Source organism: Macaca fascicularis, chromosome 16 (assembly GCF_037993035.2).
Source record: "Macaca fascicularis isolate 582-1 chromosome 16, T2T-MFA8v1.1".
NCBI classification, from domain to species: Eukaryota; Metazoa; Chordata; class Mammalia; order Primates; family Cercopithecidae; genus Macaca; species Macaca fascicularis.
In genome coordinates this window covers 84877702-84890631 of record NC_088390.1, presented here as the reverse complement: position 1 = coordinate 84890631, position 12930 = coordinate 84877702, and the positions used below count along the sequence as shown (strand labels likewise).

Genomic DNA, 12930 nt, shown 5'->3' with positions numbered 1-12930 from the left:
TCCCCTCTTCCAGCTCCCAAATTTAATTCTAAGTCACATGACTGCTTTGCTTAAAGAACATGAGTCACAGCGGTCCTCAGGGGGCTCTAAGCTCCAGAGCGCTGCCCTGCAAGAATGGCCTGGCTGCCAGCCCTTCCGCCCGCCACAGTGCATGTGCTCAGGAGGCCCAGGCCCGCCTGTCCCCATTCTGCCCCCTACAGTCTTCGTGACAGGAAGCCTCAAGGCTGGGAGCAGGCCCAGGGCCTCTCTGAGGTTCCAGGGGCTCTGCTTTTGCAGCCCCTGAGCTTGTTCCTCCTGCTCAAAGCCTGAGCCGTGGCTCAGCCACACGGCTACCCGAGGGAGGCCTGGGTGCCCGGCGGACAGAGCCAGGCCATGCAGTGACAACCGCATCTCCCCTTGCAGGCGAACCTCACCAAGTCTCAAAACGAATTTAAGATTGTTCTGAAAGAGCTGGAAGATTCGCTCCTGGCCCGTCTGTCGGCTGCCTCGGGGAACTTTCTGGGAGACACAGCTTTGGTGGAGAATCTGGAGACCACCAAGCACACAGCCAGCGAGATCGAGGAGAAGGTCAGAGCTGCCTCGGTGACGTGCCCTGACAGCCGGGGCATGGGAGGCTGGGCCACGGGCGATCGGCGCCTCCCCCACCAGCAAGGAGAAAAGCAGCTTCAGTCATACATGCCCGAGCAGGCCCAGGGCAGGAGAAGGGGCCCGAGCTCCCATCCTGCACCCAGCTGCTGCTGAGAGCCCTTGGGTGGCTTCCCAGGGAGCGAGGCTGGTGGCTGGGAATGAGCCCATCTGCTGTGTCATTCAAACCCCTTTTGTTTGTGTCGAGGTGGTGGAGGCAAAAATCACGGAAGTTAAAATCAACGAGGCGAGAGAGAACTACCGCCCAGCTGCAGAGCGGGCATCTCTGCTCTACTTCATACTGAACGACCTCAACAAAATCAACCCCATCTACCAGTTCTCCCTCAAGGTGCGCCCTGCAGCTGGGGCTGGGTGCCTCCCTCAAGGTGGGGCTGCATCTGGGCTCCACAGCCAGGTCTGTTGCCCGCACAGCCATCAGGCAGTGCCAGGGCCACCCTCAGAGGGCAGACCTGGTCCAGCCTGCAGACGGGGCTGGAAGTGGGGGAGCCAGGGGCCCCCATCAGTCCTACACCCATTCTCCCCAGGAGAGGGTATGAGCTGCTCCCTCCTCCCTGCTCTTCCCCTGGTGCCTCCAGGCACCCCCAACCCAATCAAAACAAACTGGATGGCCTGGCATGGTGGCTTACGCCTATAATCTCAGCATTATGGGGGGTCGAGGCAGGTGGATCTCCTGAGGTCAGGAGTTCAAGACCAGCCTGACCAACATAGTGAAACCCCGTCTCTACTAAAAGTACAAAAATTAGCCAGGCGTGGTGGTGCATGCCTATAATTCCAACTACTCAGGGAGGCTGAGGCAGAAGCATCACTTGAACACGGCAACCTCCCTCACTGCGGAGGGTGCAGTGAGCCGAGATCACGCCACTGCACTCCAGCCTGGGTGACGAAGCAAGGCTCTGTCTCAAACAAAACAAACTGGAGGCCACCACAGGCGGCAGGGAGTGGTGGTGGGGAGTGGTGGCAGGCTCCATCTCTGCACATCTCCATGACTCTGGGTGGCGGATCCGCAGGCCTTCAACGTGGTGTTTGAGAAAGCCATCCAGAGGACCACCCCTGCCAGTGAGGTGAAGCAGCGGGTGATCAACCTGACGGACGAGATCACCTACTCCGTCTACATGTACACCGCCCGGGGGCTCTTCGAGAGGGACAAACTCATTTTCCTGGCACAGGTTACGTTTCAGGTAATGTCTAGCCTCACTTCTCCTAGTGTGGTCCGTGGACCAGCAGTGTCAGTGACCCCTGGGAGCTTTGTGGAAAGGCAGATTCTTGGGCCCCCACCCAAACCTGGTGATTTCAAACCTGCATTTTAGCAACATACCCAGGTGATTGTAAAGTCTGAGATGCCTGATGTGGAACAGGCCTGGGGCTCTCTTAGTCAATATTCAGGAAGCTGGCACATTATTCCAATGGGAGCTAGTAAAGGGGTGGTGTGGCAAGGAGAATTTCACAAGGAAATGTCATTTTACATATAAGTTGTGCTGAGTAAATAGTCCTCCATTAGTGCTTAGCCCACTGTGGGGTGAGTGATGTTTCTTAAGAAATAAGTGTATGAATAAACAAATATTCCTCCTGTTTTATACAGTCCTGCTAAAATATTTAAAGATCTGCATTCTCTGAAACTGATTAAACAGCCTGTCTTAATTTGTTTTGTGCTGCTATAATAGAATACCCAAGGCTGGGTAATCTATAAACAATAGAAATTTATTTCTCATGGTCCTGGGGTCTGGGAAGTTCCATATGAAAGTGCTGGCATCTGTCAAGGGCCTTCTTGCTGTGTCATCCCATGATGGAAGGCTAGAGGGCGAGAGAGAGCACAAAAGGGGCCAAACTCCTTGTGTAACAAACCCACTCCATTGATCATGACATTAAGCCATTGACTCTGCTCTCATGGCCCAGTTGCCTCTCAGGCCCCGCCTCCCAACACTGTTGCACTGAGGATTCAGTTTCCAACATACGCTTTTTGGAGAACACATTCAAACCATAGCACAGCCCCTCTGCAATTTTGTTTACACTGTGCCATAAGTATGGTTGGAAACACTAGTTTTTGTTGTTGCTGTTACTGCTGCTATTTTGAGACAGTATCTCACTCTGTCACCCAGGCTGGAGTGCAGTGGTGCAGTCACAGCTCACTGTAGCCTTGAATTCCTGAACTCAAGCAATCCTCCCACTTCAGCCTCCTCAGTAGCTGGGACTACAGGCATGTGCCACCATGCTCGGCTAATTCTTCAGTTTTTAAATTATTTTTATTTATTTATCTTTAGTAGAGACAAAGTCTCACTATGTTGCCCAGGCTGGTCTTGAACTCCTGGGCTCATGTGATCCTCCTGCCTCAACCTCCCTGTAGCTGGGAATACATGTGTACACTGCCGTGCCTGGCTAATTTTTAAATGTTTTTATAGAGACAGGGTCCTGCTATATTGCTCACCACACTCGGCTAATTCTTTAGTGTTTTTGTTTGTTTTTTGAGACGGAGCCTTGCTCTAATGGCAGGCTGGAGTTCAGTGGCACGATCTTGGCTCGCTGCAACTGCTGCCTCCTGGATTCAAGCAATTCTCCTGCCTCAGCCTCCCTAGTAGCTGGGACTACAGGTGCACGCCACCATGCCCGGCTAATTTTTGTCTTTTTATTAGAGACATGGTTTCACCATGTTGGCCAGGATGGTCTCAATCTCTTGATCTCGTGATCCGCCCGCCTCAGCCTCCCAAAGTGCTGAGATTATAGGGGTGAGTCACCATGCCTGGTCAATTCTTTAGTTTTTAATTTTTTTTTTTTTTTTTTTTGAGACGGAGTCTCGCTGTCTCCCAGGCTGGAGTGCAGTGGCCAGATCTCAGCTCACTGCAAGCTCCGCCTCCCGGGTTCACGCCATTCTCCTGCCTCAGCCTCCCAAGTAGCTGGGACTACAGGCGCATGCCATCTCGCCCGGCTATTTTTTTGTATTTTTTAGTAGAGACAGGGTTTCACCGGGTTAGCCAGGATGGTCTCGATCTCCTGACCTCGTGATCCACCCGTCTCGGACTCCCAAAGTGCTGGGATTATAGGCTTGAGCCACCGCGCCCGGCAGTTTTTAATTTTTTAATTAATTTTTTTTTTTTTTTTTTTTTTTAGTAGAGAGTCTCAGTATGTTGCCCAGGCTTGCCTTGAACTCCTGGGCTCAAGTGATCCTCCTGCCTCAACCTCCCTGTAGCTGGGAATACAAGTGTACACTATTGTACCTGGCTAATTTTTTTTTTTTTTTCTGTTTTTTAGAAAGAGTTTTGCCCTTGCTGCCCAGGCTGCGGTGCAATCGTACAATCTCAGCCCACCACAATGTCTGCCTCCCAGGTTCAAGCAGTTCTCCTACCTCAGCCTCCTGAGTAGCTGGGATTACAGGCATATGCCACCATGCCCGGCTAATTTTTGTATTTTTAGTTGAGACAGGGTTTCTCCATGTTGGTCTCGCTGGTCTCAAACTCCCGACCTTAGGTGATCCACCCGACCTTAGGTGATCCACCCGCCTTGGCCTCCCAAAGTGCTGGGATTACAGGCATGAGCCACCGCACCCAGCCCTAATTTTTTTTAATGTTTTTAAAGAGACAGGGTCTCACTATATTGCCCAGGCTGGGCAACACTAATTGTATAAATAGGTTGGGCATCAGTTTAAGCCTAGCTTTTAATTCAAACTCAAACTCTGAACCAATGGGGTCCATATTATGAAGGTTCCTTTTACATGTGAATCTCTGAATCACAGGCTCACTGTGAGATTTTCTCCTGGCTGAGAGGTCATCAGGATAAGAGTTCTCAGTGCTCCCCCTCATTTTCCAGGGTAGAAAGCAGAAAGCATTCTCTTTGGTCCCAAGGAATGTTTTGTGTGACCAAAAGAAAGAGTCCGGCTCAGGAAGAAACTCTCTATGGGATCTGAAAAACAGACCCTTTGGGTACTTGACTGAGGAGATGGCAGTGGCCATTACCCCTGCTCCCAGCCACCTGCTGCCCATCTGAGACAGAGAGTGCCAGGTTAGCTGCCCAGTACACCACTTCAAAATGACCCAGACCCTGCCCACAGGAGGTCCAGAGGGCCAGTATGCACAAGTGACAAGATGGTATGGAATATGGCCCAGCATTCCACCTCTGGGCACACACCCACAAGACCTGGAAACAGGTGTCCAGCATCTGTCCAGATTCCCATACACCAGCATTCACAACAGCATTAATCGCAGCAGCCAAAAGCCAGATGAGGCCAGGCACTGAGGCTTATGCCTGTTATCCCAACATTGCGGGAGGTCAAAGCAAGAGGATCACTTGAGGCGGTTTGAGACTAGCCCAGTCAATATAGCAAGACCCCATCTCTACAAAAAAAAAAAAAAAAAATAGCTAGGTGAGGTGATGCACGCCTGTAGTCCCAGCTACTTGGAAGGCTGAGATGGATGGTCACTTGAGCCCACGAGTTCAAGGCTGCAGTGAGCTATGCTCACAGCACTACACTCCAGCCGGGGGCAACAGAGCCATACTGTCTCTCAAAGACAACAAGGCTGGGCGTGGTGGCTCTCACCTGTAATCCTGGTACGTTGGGAGGCCAAGACGGGCAGATCATTTGAGGCCAGTAGTTCAAGAGCGGCCTGGCCAACATGGTGAAAACCCCGTCTCCACAAAAAATGCAAAAATTAGCTGGGCATGGTGGCACGCACCTGTAATTCCAGCTACTCGGGAGGCTGAGACAGGAGAATCGCTTGAACCCAGGAGGTGGAGGTTGCAGTGAGCCGAGATTGCACTACTGCGCTCCAGCCTGGATGACAGAGGAAGAGTCTGTCTCAAAAAATAACAATAAATAATAAAAAATAAAAACAACAAAGCCAACCAATTCACAACAGCCAGAACGACGTGCTGTCCATCAGCAGATGAACGGAGAACCCCAGCGTGGTTATATTCAAGTATGGGATATTACTCAGCCTTACAGGGGAAGGAGGTTCTGACACATCTACAATGTGGATGAACCTCGGAGGCATCACGCTAAGTGAAAGATGCCAGATGCAAACAGGGCAGGTCGTGTGCTTCTGTCTATACGAAGCATCCAAAATGGGTGCATCCCTAGACAGAAGGCAGATGAGCAGCTCTCAGAGGCGAGGGGAGATGGGAAGTGACTGCTCAAGGGGTGAAGGGATAACAAAAAAGTCCTGGAACTAGAGATTGCTGGTGGTTGCACAATGCTGCGAATATGTGAAATGCCACTGGATTGTACACTAAAGTGTAAAATTTGTCAATTTTTTTTTTTTCAAGACTGGTATCGAACTCTTGGCCTCAGGTGATGCACTCGCCTCAGCCTCCCAAAGTGCTGGGATTACAAGTGTGAGCCCTCATGCCCAGCCTGTTTTGTGTTTTTTTTTTTTTGAGACAGAGTCTTGCTCTGTCAGCCAGGCTGGAGTGCAGTGGCATGATCTCAGCTCACTGCAACCTCTGCCTCCCGGGTTCAAGCGATTCTCCTGCCTCAGCATCCCGAGTAGCTAGGGCTACAGGCATGTACCACCACGCCTAATTTTTTTGTATTTTAGTAGAAACAGGGTTTCACCATGTTGGCTAAGCTGGTCTTGAACTCCTGACCTCAAGTGATCCACACCCACCCCCCCCCCAGCCTCCCAAAGCGCAAGGATAACAGGCGTGAGCTGCTGTGCCCGGCCAAAATGGTCAATTTTATGGTATGTGTATTTCACAACTTAAGCGAGACGAGGTAAAGATAAAACTTTACCCCGGCCGGGCGCGGTGGCTCAAGCCTGTAATCCCAGCACTTTGGGAGGCCGAGACGGGCGGATCACGAGGTCGGGAGATCGAGACCATCCTGGCGAACACGGTGAAACCCCGTCTCTACTAAAAAAATACAAAAAACTAGCTGGGCGAGGTGGCAGGCGCCTGTAGTCCCAGCTACTCGGGAGGCTGAGGCAGGAGAATGGTGGGAACCCGGGAGGCGGAGCTTGCAGTGAGCTGAGATCCGGCCACTGCACAAAAAAAAAAAAAAAAAAAAAAAAACTTTACCCCAACCCAAAGGGGCAGAACAGGGCGCCCCCTGCAGGCCAGGAGTGTGAACTCCTCTTCGGGTCCAGCACGCATCTTCAGGGCTGCTGAGGTTTTACTGGCTGCATTAAGCGTGTACACCTCCGTGTTCCCCCAGGTCCTGTCCATGAAGAAGGAGCTGAACCCAGTGGAGCTGGATTTCCTCCTGCGGTTCCCTTTTAAGGCTGGGGTGGTCTCCCCAGTGGACTTCCTGCAGCACCAAGGCTGGGGCGGGATCAAGGTTTGTCTTTAGACATTGAACACGCTGTGCTTTCTTCCACCCATGGAGCCTTTCCAGCTGATGCTGCGGATGTTTACAAGGCCAGAATACCAGGCTCTGTGGCCCACACAATTCAGTAAAGCAAGGAGGCCCCACAGATGGGGATGGAGACCAAGATGGGCTGGCTACCAGCTCACAGATAATTCTGCATTCCTATAGGGAATGTGACATGCGTTAGGTCCCTGAGTCCTGCACACAGCAAGCAGAGAGTGACATCCTCTGAGGGCCAGAAGAGGCCTCAGGGCCTCTTACCACCCCTCCCCCAGCCTCCTCCCTTCCCAGCGTAAGGGAAGTGGCAAGTTAAAATTTTGTTCTTCGGATTCCTGGACACCGTCAGGGACCCTCGAGTCTCAAGGTCTGCTCAGAGACTGCTCAGAGAAACCTGAAGAAGGTTGTCCCCTGAGCTAGAATGGCCTCATTTCCAGAGACCCCTAGAGAAGCAGCCCCAGTCCCTCCCACGACTCATGTCCCCATATTGGACCCCACCAAGGAGGCTCCCGGCACTGTCCTGGGATGCCTGAGCTGGGCACGGACAGCTCGTGCTTTGGTGGGCGGCCTCTCGGGCTGGCTTATCCCAGAGCCTCAGTTTCCTCGGAGGGCAGTGGCCTCTCCTCCTCGAACGAACTGTACAGGAAGGCTCTCGGGACGCGGGTAAGTGGGAAGAGTCACAGGGCCTGCTGCCTCTGCCCCTAGGCCCTCTCGGAGATGGACGAGTTCAAAAACCTGGACAGCGACATCGAAGGATCTGCCAAGCGCTGGAAAAAGCTGGTGGAGTCAGAAGCCCCCGAGAAGGAGATCTTCCCCAAGGAGTGGAAGAACAAGACGGCCCTGCAGAAGCTGTGCATGGTGCGTTGCATGCGGCCGGACCGCATGACCTACGCCGTCAAGTGAGTGTCCCGCCGCTGTGCCGGCAGCCCCGCCCCCGAGGCCCAGGCCTGAGGGAAGCTCGGCCCAGCTGCTGTGCTAGACTCTCTGTGGACTTGAGTTGATCCCCTGAACTTCTCCCCATTTTACACAGAAACGAAACAGGGCTCAGAGGGGCTAAATCATTTCACACAAAGTTCTTTGAGGACAGAGGCAGGATTCCACCCCAGGCTGCAGACTCCAGTCCTGAGTTCTTATTAATCCTTAATGTCTCAGAGCATCATGAGGGGAACCCCTTGTCCCCCGCTAACCTGACTGCAGAGGGGTGCCCTGCGGTACATGATAGGAAGAAGACTCCCCACGTGAGCCTCCTAGATTGAAAGTAAGATGTCAAGTGTGGACATGAATGTGCACTGAGGCCATACCAATGGGGTCCTTTTAGGATGTTTTGAGGGAGAAAACAATGGCAAAACCATCAGCACTCGAGGACTCTGAGTACCTCGGTGGCAAAACGTAAAGTCAATCAAAGATGTATTAATATGGCTAGTTTGCAAGAGAACTGTTCTGATTTCACCAACAATTTCTCCAGACCTGAAACCCTTCCATGTTGGACGGATGGGTTGTTGAAGGAAGGAGGTGACGTTTAGCACAGAAATGAGCCTGGGCTCCGTCCTCAGAGCACCTGGGGCCTGTCTGGCTTCTTCCCTTTTCATTTCCCCAAGTAGTCTGAAAGCAGCCAGGTTTCCCAAAAGACACTCATGTCCCTAATAGAATTACCCTCTGATGGCCAGGTGCGGTGGCTCACGCCTGTAATCCCAGTACTTTGGGGAGGATCGCTTGAGACCAGCCTGGGCAACACAGTGAGACCCCACCTCTACAAAAAGTCTAAAAATTAGCCGGGTGCGGTGGCAGCCTCCTGTAGTCCCAGCCACTCAGGAGGCTGAGGTGGGAGAATCGGTTGAGCCCGGGAGGTGGAGATGGCAGTGGGCCGAGATTGTGCCACTGCACTCCAGCCTGGGCGACAGAGCGAGACCCTGCCTCAAAATAAAAACTAAAGAATTCCCTCCTGACAAAGCAGAGGCCTAACTCCTGACAGTAGCTTTGTTTTGCTTTGTTTTCCCCGGTAGGAGAGGACAGGGACAGGAGTGGTGGGGAGGAGGGGGCGGAACAAAGCCAGAAGTCACTGTGATGCAGGAGAGCAGCAAGGTCCAGGGAGAAAGCCGGCTGCGTCCCGGACTCAGAACTGGAGGAAGCAGGGTCAGAGTTTGGGAGAAGCCAAGGTAAAGTCCCTCGACCATCACAGCAGGAACGCCCTCTCCTGTGGGAAAGTGCAGCATGTTTGCATGTTTGGGTCACAAAACCCAGTGTGTATCTGATTCCTCGTCTAGAAGATTAGGTGAGGTGACCTTCCCCGTCTCCTGAGAGCTTTTGAGAAGCGCCTAAGTTAGCCAGTGTGACTGCACTCTGGCCACCTAAAAGAAGGAAACAGCCACCCACGGCGGAAGCATTTGTGTGCTCTGCGGTGGCCTGGACCATCCCAAACACCCGTGAGCCCAGATCATCCCTCAGCCCTGACATGTTTCACATTTCTATGATGTGGAGCAAAGCAGATTTACTGCCCTAATTATACAGGGAGGGGGTCCCTTAAAAGCAAGAAGGTTGAAACAGACGTGGCTAATAACAAAGCCAGCACTGGCCAAGGGTGTCTCGTGTCAGGCACTGTTGGAAGCATTGACAGCCGTGGGAGCACTTCCACTTCCACACTCACAGGTCACGGGCACTAGGAGGCCAGGCCAGACCACCGCCGGGTGCGCAACACAAACCCTGACGCGCAGCACGTGCCAGATGGTGTCAGTGCTCCCTCTGTGGCCGGCTGCAAGCTGCCCGGGTCTGCTGCAAGCTGTCACCAGCCGGCTCCAGCACTCCTTTGTCAAGGCCACCACGTCAGAGGTGGTGAGGCCTGACTGGAACCCAGCATGCATGCTTCTGTGTCATTCATTCGTCCATAGCCAATGACCATTTGGCCTGGGCAACTAATTAGCAAAGGTGATCCAGAGTCATTCCTGCCTAGGGGCAGGACTTCCTATGTTCTGGAAGTTCCTTCCTAGACAAGGATCACAGCATCTGGGGTCTGAGTCCATTCCAGAGGCCTGAATAGAATTGGGGGCCTTCAGGAGGAGCAACTCGTCCCCATCTTTGCCTGAGGCTGGCCCTGGTTCAGAACACCAGAGAGAAGCCAGCAAAGGCCAGAGCAGGGAAAGGAATCGCAGCTCCAGGTGTCCCCAGAAAGTCCCAAGGGCATGGAGAGGCACTAGCCAGCTGACTCCTGGTTGAACCACAGGAGCTGAGGTGCGCTGGGTGGCCTGAGTGTGAGCAGACCCTTCTGAAAGTCAACCCAGACTCTCGAACACTCAGGTGTTCACGTGCCCAGGGATGAGCACTTCTCACCCCTCGGGATGCGGCCATTGCTCCTCCTTTCAGAGACCAGCTGGCCACTAAAATCTTACAAAAAAATTTTTTTTTGAGGTGGAGTCTCGCTCTCTTGCCCAGGCTGGAGTGCAGTGGCGCCATCTCACCTCACGGCAACCTCTGCCTCCCGGATTCCAGCGATTCTCCTGCCTCAGCCTCCTGAGTGGCTGGAATTACAGGCCTGTGCCACCAAACCTGGCTCATTTTTGTATTTTTAATAGAGACAGGGTTTCATCATGTCGGTCAGGCTGGTCTCAAACTCCTAAATTCAAGTGATCCGCCTACCTTGGCCTCCCAAAGTGCTGGGATTACAGGTGTGAGCCACCACACCCGGCAAGTTTACTAATCTTAGCTCAGGTGATTCATTCTTTCCACATACTGTAAGCTCAGCCCTCTGTGATCACAGGAGAAAGGCCGACACCTGATCCAAAGATCATGGGAACATCACTAGGTCCTCCATGGGAGGATTAGCAGAGACCCCGACTGACCCCAGACTTACAGGGGTCATGTTAGAAAGAGTCTGGGGCTTTTGTAGAGACAGGTGTTTGTATCATCTGAAGTTGCTTTTTTCTTTGACTTGTTTAGGCTCACTAAAGCCTTGCTCTAATCCGAACTTCCTTCCTTCTCAGCCCCCCGCCCCCCGCAGTTGACCCTGGGTGCCTTCCAAGGCTGGTCTCTCCCTGCACCTGCTTAGACTGCTCCAAGGAGGAGCACAGTGCGGGGCCCCTCGGGAAAGAAAGGGTGCCCGGGGCAAACCAGGCCGATCCTTCGCAGAAAGGAAAGCCCAGTAAAGACTCTGCTCTCCTGCCACGGGCCTTGTCCTGCTGAAGAAAGTCCACCAAAAAAGGGCCCTCCTGCCTGGCCCAGAGCCCACCCCAAGGCCCCTGCCCTGGCCCAGAGCCTCGGGGTCCACTGCCTCTGATGCATTCCACCCCTAGGAACTTCGTGGAGGAAAAGATGGGCAGCAAGTTCGTGGAAGGCCGGAGTGTCGAGTTTTCTAAGTCCTACGAGGAGAGCAGCCCCTCCACGCCAATCTTCTTCATCCTCTCCCCCGGGGTTGACCCCTTGAAGGACGTGGAAGCCCTGGGTAAGTGTAGCAGGCAAGCGATGTTCTCAAAGATGAAGCATTGGCCAGGCGGGGTGGCTCACGCCCGTAATCCCAGCACTTTGGGAGGCTGAGATGGGCGGATCATGAGGTCAGGAGGTCGAGACCATCCTGGCTAACACGGTGAAACCCCATCTCTACTAAAAATACAAAAAATTAGCCGGGCGTGATGGCAGGCACCTATAATCGCAGCTACTCAGGAGGCTGAGGCCGGAGAATGGCATGAACCTGGGAGGTGGAGCTTGCAGTGAGCCGAGATCGCGCCACTGCACTCCAGCGTGGGGTACGGAGCGAGACTCTGTCTCCAAAAAAAAAAAAAAGAGACGGAGTATTGTCGGCATCACCAGGCACCAGGGAAATGCACACCAAAAGTACACGAGATGCCACTTCACACCCAAGATGCCGCTTCACACCCAAGACACCACTTCACGCCCGTAGGATGGTGATGATCAAGAACAGGAAAATAACACGTGTTGTCAGGACCCTGAGAACTGCGACCCTTGAAGGTTGCTGGGAGGATGTAAAACGGGGCCACTGCTGTGGAAAACAGTCTGCTGGTTTCTCAGCAAGTTACATATAGAATTAGCACATGATCCAGCAATTCCACTCCTGGGTATACACCCAAAAGAACTGGAAATTTAAATTTGTGTCCAAGCAAATGCTCTACACAAATCATTCATAAGAGCTAAAAGGCAGAAACCACCCAAATGTCCATTAATTGACGAGTAGATAAGTGGATCAACAGAATGTGGTGGATCTATATGGTGGAATAGTATCCCTCGATTAAAAAAGAGTGAAGCAGGCCGGGCGTGGTAGCTCACACCTGTATCCCAGCACTTTGGGAGGCCAGGGTGGGTGGATCGCTTGATCACAGGAGTTCAAGACCAGCCTTGGCAACATGGCAAAACCCCATCTCTACAAAACGTACAAAAAAATGTAGCCAGCTATGGTGGTACACGCCTGTGGTTCCAGTTACTCGGGAGGCTGAGGTGGGAGGATCACTGGAGCCCAAAAGGTTGAGGATGCAGTGAGCCATGATCAAGCCACTGCACTCCAGCCTGAGTGACCAAGTAAGACCCTATCTCCAAAAAGCATGAAGTAGGCCAGGTGCAGTGGCTCACAGCTGTAGTCCCAGAACTTTGGGAGGCTGAGACAGAAGGATCACCTGAGCCCAGGAGTTCAAGATCAGCCTGGTCAACATAGGGAGACCTTGTCTCTACAGAGAAATTTATTTTATTTTATTTTATTTTTTTTTTTTTTGAGATGGAGTCTCACTCTGTCGCCCAGGCTGGAGTGCAGTGGCGCAATCTCAGCTCACTGCAAGCTCCGCCTCCCGGGTTTACGCCATTCTCCTGCCTCAGCCTCCCGAGTAGCTGGGACTATAGGTGCCCGCCATCTCGCCCTGCTAGTTTTTTGTATTTTTTTAGTAGAGACAGGGTTTCACCGGGTTAGCCAGGATGGTCTCGATCTCCTGACCTCATGATCCACCTGTCTCGGCCTCCCAAAGTGCTGGGATTACAGGCTTGAGCCACCGTGCCCGGCCTGAATT

The 12930-nt window shown here is 52.8% G+C and overlaps 1 protein-coding gene across 1 annotated transcript in view; it reads left to right on the top strand.

Moving 5' to 3' along the window:
• DNAH17 (dynein axonemal heavy chain 17) overlaps positions 1-12930 on the top strand; it is a 171464-nt gene that overhangs the window by 131186 nt on the left and 27348 nt on the right. The window contains exons 67-72 of the mRNA XM_045376584.3: positions 403-567; positions 833-973; positions 1653-1823; positions 6782-6904; positions 7637-7830; positions 11215-11363. Of these exons, the coding sequence (XP_045232519.2) occupies positions 403-567; positions 833-973; positions 1653-1823; positions 6782-6904; positions 7637-7830; positions 11215-11363 (943 nt within the window). The remainder of the gene's footprint in view (positions 1-402; positions 568-832; positions 974-1652; positions 1824-6781; positions 6905-7636; positions 7831-11214; positions 11364-12930) is intronic.